Consider the following 8,173-nt stretch of genomic DNA (forward strand, 5'->3'; position numbering starts at 1 on the left):
ATTATTAAAGCTTGTTAAATATAAAGAGATTGTTCAATCAAAAAGTTCAAGCATTAAGTCACCTTCCCATCTAAGGAATTTTTGACTCAGCCTTCCCAAATCACTCATGCAAATTTATAAGTATAGGTACAAAAAATCTGCACTCCTGCATTTATCATGAGAAAGATGATAAAGAAAGGCTAATGATAATTTACTCACACAACAGAAAAAATTGGCTTATTCTCAGCATACAGGAGAGAACACTTTTGCAAAACTGGCTCGGGGGTATCTTAGTAATTTTGCATAATCAGCAATACTACTTAATAACTGAATATTTTAAAGTGCATGTTATGAAAGATGCAACTGGATACTTTTCTGAGGCACTCACTAAGCAACAAAGATAGGGCGATTATGGATGCTAAAAGAAATGAGGCTACCACCACAGAGAGTTTGATTTTGGGATTTGTCTGGCGTTCCCCTTTTATTAGGGTTCCTCTATAAACAGCACCTGGTATTTGTCTTTTAGTTAACCGGAATTCCCAGGATCATCCTAAACCAGTGCCTTGATCCCACATTCTCCCTGCATCATGTGGTGGCTGTGTTCAGCCACGAGAGAAAAACACGCTATCACGCAGACCACTCAAAGTGGTTTTCGCTTTGAGAACACAGCACTCTCTTTATCAAAAACACCACTGAAGGCCAAAACACTCCTTTTTGATCCTAATTAACTGAATGCAGGTGCTGCCGGTTTAACTCGTTCCCACACAAAGTATATGCAGATACATATGACAGACTTGAAAGAGTTCTCTAAATTGACCAGTTTATGTAAATTTTACAGGATGTTATCTATATTGACCTGTGGAGGGTTCACTGAATTCATATCTATTTCATTCTATCTTCTGTATTGAGGCTTACTTTTAAAAATAGAGGATTAACACTGATAAAATGTGATTAAAGTAATTTGTACATTGTTTCAACAGTGTGGATAATGCTTCACTGTTGCATCTTATTTGTACCATAAGTTTTGATGATCTTGCTTCAGACAACCTTATGTTGTAATTCATTTCTTTTTGTAGATTTTTTTTTAAGATGATGTGGTTGTTTATCATCTGACAGGCATATCACATGAAATAATTGGCCTTTTTGAAGGAAGGGCTTCTAGGGGCAGCTATTTGCGTTATGTTTTAAGGTTTTTTTAAAAATGCAGTGGTGTTTTTTTTGTCTAGATTAGTCATCTGTGGTAGTAAATTGATGTATCTATTATTTCAGATATGAAGAGATGTTGAGTACAAAAGGACAAATGGTTTCCAAACTCTCATGTACAGCAAATCAGTTGTATTTGGAAGCAGCTGCAAAGTACCTAAGTATGAACAGGACTGAGGAAATGATGCAAGTCCTCTCAAAACTTGACATAGAGGATCAGCTTGAGTTTCTGAAGTCTCGTGGATGCTTGCACCAAACAGCAGACTTATTGAAAAGGAAGGGTCGAGAGGAGGAAGCTGCAAAGCTAATGAAACAACATGGATTTGCTCTGGAAGCCGCCAACCTCACAGCTATAAAAGAGTTTCGCGCATCGTGTTTGCTCGCTGCAGCACGTACCAGTGTGACTCATTGTTCAGAAGCAGACCTGGTAGACATGGAGATAATCCTAAAAGAAGCCCTCGAACTTTGTGAACAAACTGGGCAGAAGTCTGGCATTGCTGAGGCTATATTTTTGCAGGGAGCTCTGAAGGGAGACTTCACAAAGCTGAGCAACGCATTCTGTCAGTTCCTATCTCTGAATCATTCTGCTGGTGCTGTTGAAGCTCTCTTTGCATTATCTCACTTCAGCACTCCTAGCCAGAACATCCTCTTCATGGCAACGCGTGGCTTAGTGGCTCTTCTGAGTCTGGTTAGAGGTTTGAAGAGAGCAGCCACCAATGCAGAGAAAGATATGGTGAAGTTATGCTTTGCCTATTTTGGGATTGTCCCAACAGGTGACAGTTGCCAGGTGTCTCAAAATGAAGCTGAACCCATTCTCAAGTTTTTGTCAGACAAGCCAAATCTAAAAGAGAGGAAGATAAAAGGTGATTTCTCAGTAAGCACAGAGGAGGTAAAATCAGCTTTGAAGCAGCACTTGTTAAGCAGGTTTTGCTCTATCACCCGTGAGTTACTGAACAAGAATTACCCTGATATTTGTAAGAAGTTCATTGCTGGCTTGAACTGTGGAGACAGAACCTGTGAGGATTACCATAAGCCCTTGTTGCGCCACGAAGCAAAGACAATATTTCAGTGTAAAATGCATCTGGTGGCAATAAGGGGACTGTTCTTAGAAGCCACATGCACTTTCCCTAAAGAGCTACTGAATCAGTGCAAAAGCTTTGATGACATTTTGACTTCTGACAAATATGCATCGTGTAAAGCCCTTCTAGAAATGTTTTTTCCTGATCATTTTCATTTGAGAATACTGTCTGAGAACCCAAAGGCATGTAAAGAAATACTACAATTCAGTAGCATTATTTCCAAACCCTGCAGAGCAGTGTTGAAGGAGTACATCACATTTAAGTTTAATAATGAAGGCACTGCAGCCAGAAGAGAATCAACTGACTTATGGCTAAGTGCCATGAAAGTTTTTATCTTATCTTCAGGATATCCTGAAGAATTTGAGAAACTTCTTTTTAAGGAAGAGGATGATTATCACAAAGAGCTAAACTTTACTTTGGCAAAGGCAAGAAGTTCCCCAAAGACTAAAGACCAAGGAGGAAAGACCAAAGGAATAGAGGGCAGACATGGTATGTTGCTACCTGACAAAAATGCTGAAAATACAGGAAGAACACACTTATGCTTCATTCGACTTCTTCAAAATTCACTTGAGCAATTCTATGTTCATAAGAACCCGGAAAACTGTAAAAGATTTTTTTTCCGTTTTATGAATGTCCTGATCAGGAAGTGCACAAGATACCTGATTCCAAGCATAGGAAATACGGTGATGTTGTTGGAATTCCAGTATATTCTCTGTTGTGCTGTCTTGATGCGTCTGTCCAAGAACATTACTCTCTGCCTTCCAAAGAGTTATATTGCTCTCCTTCATTACTGGGAGTTTTTGTTCAGAAGCAAGGACCATAACAAAGAACTGAAAGACACATTTTCTATTATACAGGAGTACAGACCAAAGGAAACATATGTTGCTGTACAGAATTTCAGATTTCATCTCTGTTATCTAGCAGAAGTTTTGTGTGGTGTTCATGGAAGGTTTGATGTCCTTCTGGATGCATTCAGGGATCCCGACTGCATAACTTCAGGGGAGGCTGAGCGGACTGTAGTGCTGTGCTTAGTGATGTTACTGAATGCTGACCAGGTGCAGAGTTCTAAACATAGATCCCTCCTATGCCACCACTTTCCTGAAATCAAGGCGATGCTGAAATCAATGAGAAAAGACACTCTCTCTAAAGTTCCTGAAAGATTGCTGAGGGTTATTGAACAAGTGAGTGATGCTACACATGTAAGAGAAATAGCTGCAGGCCTGCAAGAGCTGCTGATAGAGCGAGATGCAGAGTACTTGGTTGACTGCCGCTGGAAGTGGGACGCTACATACAGTCAGGGGCATCCAACCATACGGGGCATCCTGTATGAACCCATAAACCTTGACAGGTTTATGACCTCTTTGGATAAAACAGAATATGCTGAGGAGCTAGAAGAGGAACTTGAAAGAGTTCATTGCTTAGAGGATCAAAAGGATCCCCTGGAAGTCATTGCACTCAGCAAGCAGAAGAAGCAAGAGCAGAAAGCATCTGCTCAACGCCAGCTGTATCGTGTGTTCAATTTTGTTTCCCTTTACATGAAGTGGAAAAGGAAGGCCTGCTCCAGAGCTCATCCTGTTGCGAAAGATGATGAATTTTTGTCAGAGATATTCAAAAAAGCAGATATTGACCAAACCCAGTGTGACCTCTGTGGAGTCAGATTTATCCAGAGCTCTGAGAACTATTTCAGCAGGTCGGAAAATATGGAGGCGGATACTTCTGAACCTCTGACACCAACAGAGAGCAGTGGGGAAGAAAAGTTGCATGCAGAAGGAAATGCAATTTCTGTGGCCAGTGAGGCCTACATAGAGCACAGAAACACATATGAACACACAAATAATAATGTTGCCTACAGATCCTACGCCGAGTTTTTCAGAAGAAAGATAGACCCAATAATACGTGATGGATTGGAAGTAGTGGAGGCCATTACAGAAAAGTCTTACACCCGAGACCGTTTAGCATATAAAGAAGGTTCCAACTTACGCCAGAGAAAAATCAAAGAGAATATTAAGAAAATTTCAGATGCAGTAGAGGAAATCTATGAGAGAAAAGCCTGGGCTAAAGGTAGGACCTTTCCAGTGTTCTTTAAACAATGTAATATGTCATTTTTGGCCAAACCTTTAGACCTGACAAAGCTCCATTTGAAAGTATTAATATGGTCAAGAGAAAGGTATTTCAAGGTATTTCAGGTAGCTAAGGAAAAGAAGAACTGAGGCAGCTGGAAATATTGAAAGTTACATTCTAGCCTCTTCCAAACACAGCTTAATGAATCAGATAGTACAGGTAAAGTAAACAGTAGTGAATTTTTACAGATATGCAAGTGAATTTTAACTACGTGATCAGATGTGCTGTGTTCTCTAAACTTACACACTTTTACAGCAGCCTGTTGTATTAGACAAGGTCATCTTTATGAATTTTTCTGTTATTTCTACTGTTTCCTAGTTCTGCCAGCCATAGTAATTTGGATATGCAGGGGTAGAGTGTTAGGAGTACTTGGAGTCTTTGATTAAGAATATCTCTGACTAGTCTGCTCTGGAACTTGTAATTTTGCAAAGGCTGAACAAAGGGGGTACTTAACTACAAATCTGTGGGGTGTAAGGTACTCAGAGACAACGCTGGTATTATAAAGTTCGTTAAATTATGGTACTTGAGATATATATTTTGATATTAGATTTTTTTTCCCCTCATATGCTTAAAGCATTATTGTATGCTGATTTTTGCAAGCGAAATGAGTGAATGAGTATTGAATGAGTGGCCTAGGAGCAAACTTGTTTGGTGCACTTGCTTTGGGAAAGTGACAAGTTAAATCATAACATTTTTACTGACTTCAGTCATAGAAATCCACCAATCCTGTCAAGTTGTCATTTTGCCTGTGATGTCTGACAGTAGCGAACATACTGTAGTATTTGGTATGTTCAGCAGCTCTGATCAGTGAAATATGTTAAATTTGTAACAAAATCTTAGGTTGTGATCTTCATGTGTAAGCTTTATCTTTACTCCTAATGGAAAGCTTTTACATCTGGATTAAGTCCATGAAGTTTTCTTGAGTTTTGTGCTTGGCTTTTAGCTGCTGTAGAGCTCTTACAGAATGTTAATTGTGTTCCATTTCAGCTGAAGAAATAATAACCACACATGCCAACAAATTGGTTGTCACCGTTGATGACGCTCGTAAGTGGCTGAAGAAAATGGACTCTCACAGGATTAAAGAAGAAGGTATGTTTTCAAATTGCACAGTTTTCTGTGCCCCGTGAGGGCACTGTTCAGTAATGGTATCTTAGCATCACTTCAGTTTCCCAGTCAGCAGTGTTGTGGATATTCACTTACCCTCTAGGCAGCAAGAACCGGGCGATTCCACAGGGGCACTCTGGAAAACATGGGTTAACCAGGCTTTCCTCAGCAGCTCTTTAAAATAGAGCATGAGCTTTGCAGCTGGTTACAGGGTGGCCAGAATGGAGCAAGCCTCCTCCTTGGCCCTGAGTGGATCCCAGCCTGCACAGAGGATGAGTGTGTTTTTGCACACAGACACACACAGCTGAACACCTAACTGTGGTTCAGGTGCAGTCTTCAGAGTAGAAACTTGGACAGTGGGGACAGAAGAAAAGTCATCTTCATCTTCACCAATAAGATAGTGCTATTTCTTAACTCTGATGTAGCAGTTCCTTAATGGCCAGTGTGGATCCGAATTTTTGGAAACCAGCTTCCTAACAAAACTAATCCTTAGCTTGCTTTGAAGAGTTCTGTGGAAAAATGTTATATGCAGTTGGTTTTCTTTTGCTTTTACTTCCATTTCTCTTGGTTTCATACCAAAAGTAACATATGTTGATGCAGTCTATTGCATCACAAACCTCTGAGGGCAAGTTCAAGACTTCATTGTGCCTGCCTAAATGTTCAGGTTTAAACACATATTTAGGTGGTGGGATTGCAACAATTGCATAAATAGGCAGCAATGAAGTGATCAGACTTAAAAATAGCACTGTATGTAAAGCATTAAAGTTGCTCTATTTTAGAAAATTTGGTTGTGATAAAGCCTGGTGTTCCATCTTCCTATTCCAGGAAAGATACAGGTAATAAGACTACCTGGGAGCTCTCTCATTATCTCAAAAGCAACATTATAGTCTATTTTTGAAGTCAGTAAGCAAATGTATTCTCTGCTGAAACTGAACCTTGAGAGAGGTGAGACAGACTTCTTAAAAAAGTCAAAGGCAGTAACAATAGAAACAGATTTTCATGGTGAAAATTAATTACTAGTTCAGCAAGTGACTTAATAGTCCCTACTTCCTTGCAGAGCTCTTAACCACATTGTCATATTGAACTAAATACTTCTTAAACACGATTCTGCACATATGAAGGTATATTGCTGACGCACCAAATAGCAGTGACATAGATTGTCATCCTATTAAGAGGAAAAGATGTTTGGGTTTTCCATTCTGCATTAATTTATTGTTTTTAATATAGGCTTTGTGCATGATAAAGACTTGGAAGATGAAGTGGAAGATGAAAGCATGGATTTTGAAGAACTTGTCTATAAAAAAATCTCAAGAAAAAAAGGAAGATGTGGGAAATTATAATTGGAAAAATTATTCCGAATGGCTATTCTATCCTCTTCACTAACTAATTTTAGATTGAAAAAATGTTAAAAAGAATAGAGGGATGGGATTAGAAATGGAAAGAGTCTGAGGAAAAAGAGGAACTTATTCTATGTGTTGTATTTTTTTAATTACTTGTTGCTTATTGCTTGTATTATGTCAGAATAATTACCTGTGTTGTGATAATGTAATTGTTCAAACCTAAGACAGGACCAATTTCCTTTCAAACCTATGTGGTAGCTTAAAAGTAGCAAAGGCCAAAGAACCAAGCATGTAGAAAAAAAAAATTATGTTTCTGACTTATCTCAGGGGTATTTTTCCACTCAGTCTTCTTTTTCTTCTTTCTTGCTAATTTTCATCGTCATTCTTCTGAGCTGGAATACTCAGAAAAATAGAAAGATAGTTTCTCTGATTTTAAGATCTTGCTATGTTTAGAGCTTTGAGTCTTCAGGTGAGATACAGTATCTCTCTTTTCTGTTTTTATAGACAAGAACAGTAATCTCTAAACACATTCATATTTCTGACTGTGTACCTATTTCTGATTAGATAGGTATGAAAGTTAGGGATTGTCTTTTATTGATAAAGTTTTGATAGAAACTTTTACCTGTACCTATTGAAAAATAGATAATCTTAGTTTAAAAGATATTACAAATTTTAAGTGCTTTGTAAGGTTTAATTGGTAAAAGTCTTTTTGTAATGTAATGTTTTTATAAAACCTGTTAGATTTTTTAAATCACTTGGTCTTGTCTTATTTTTTGAATGCTTTCTGAGAGCCATATGTGAGTGACTGCATGAATGGGATTTGTAAAATGGGTCCAGAGTATCACTTCATGCTGATGTGGTTTTACTTTTGGGATTTCAGTGTGTCCAGCATACTGTAGTGTCTTGGTTTTGGCTGGGATAGAGTTAATTTTCTTCTTAGTAGCTGGTACAGTGCTGTATATTTGAATTTAGGATGAGAATAGTGCTGATAACGCAGTGACGTTTTGGTTGTTGCTGAGCAGTGCTTACCCTAAGTCAAGGACTTCTTAGTTTCCCATGGTTTGCCAGAGAGCAGGTGCACAAGAAACTGGGAGGGAGCATGGCCAGGACAACTGACCTGAACTGACCAAAGGAATATTCCATAGATAAAACATCTGCTCAGCGTATATAAACTGGGAGGAGTTGGCTGGGAGGGGCCAATCACTGCTGGGGGCTGGGCTGGGCATTGGTTGTGATAGATGAGCAATTGAGTTGTGCATCACTACTTTTTCTTGGGTTTTATTCCACTCTCTGTTATCTCACTTTTCATTAAAATTATTATTATTGTTACTATATTTTACTTAATTT

The 8,173-nt window shown here is 38.7% G+C and overlaps 1 protein-coding gene across 3 annotated transcripts in view; it reads left to right on the forward strand.

Annotated features, from left to right (window-relative positions):
* TRANK1 (tetratricopeptide repeat and ankyrin repeat containing 1) overlaps positions 1–7,914 on the forward strand; it is a 54,888-nt gene extending 46,974 nt beyond the window's left edge. For 2 of the 3 annotated variants that reach the window (XM_027675700.1, XM_027675699.1), the window contains 3 exons: positions 1,249–4,322; positions 5,370–5,471; positions 6,714–7,914. In XM_027675700.1, coding sequence (XP_027531501.1) covers positions 1,249–4,322; positions 5,370–5,471; positions 6,714–6,826 — 3,289 coding nt within the window. In that variant the 3' untranslated portion in view covers positions 6,827–7,914. Of the gene's footprint in view, positions 1–1,248; positions 4,323–5,369; positions 5,472–6,711 lie in introns of all 3 variants that reach the window. The other variant, XM_027675701.1, reaches the window with a different exon arrangement.
* Positions 7,915–8,173: the final 259 nt, after the last annotated feature.

This window comes from Neopelma chrysocephalum, unplaced genomic scaffold, assembly GCF_003984885.1.
Source record: "Neopelma chrysocephalum unplaced genomic scaffold, ASM398488v2 Primary Assembly neopelma1_26, whole genome shotgun sequence".
NCBI lineage: Eukaryota > Metazoa > Chordata > Aves > Passeriformes > Pipridae > Neopelma > Neopelma chrysocephalum.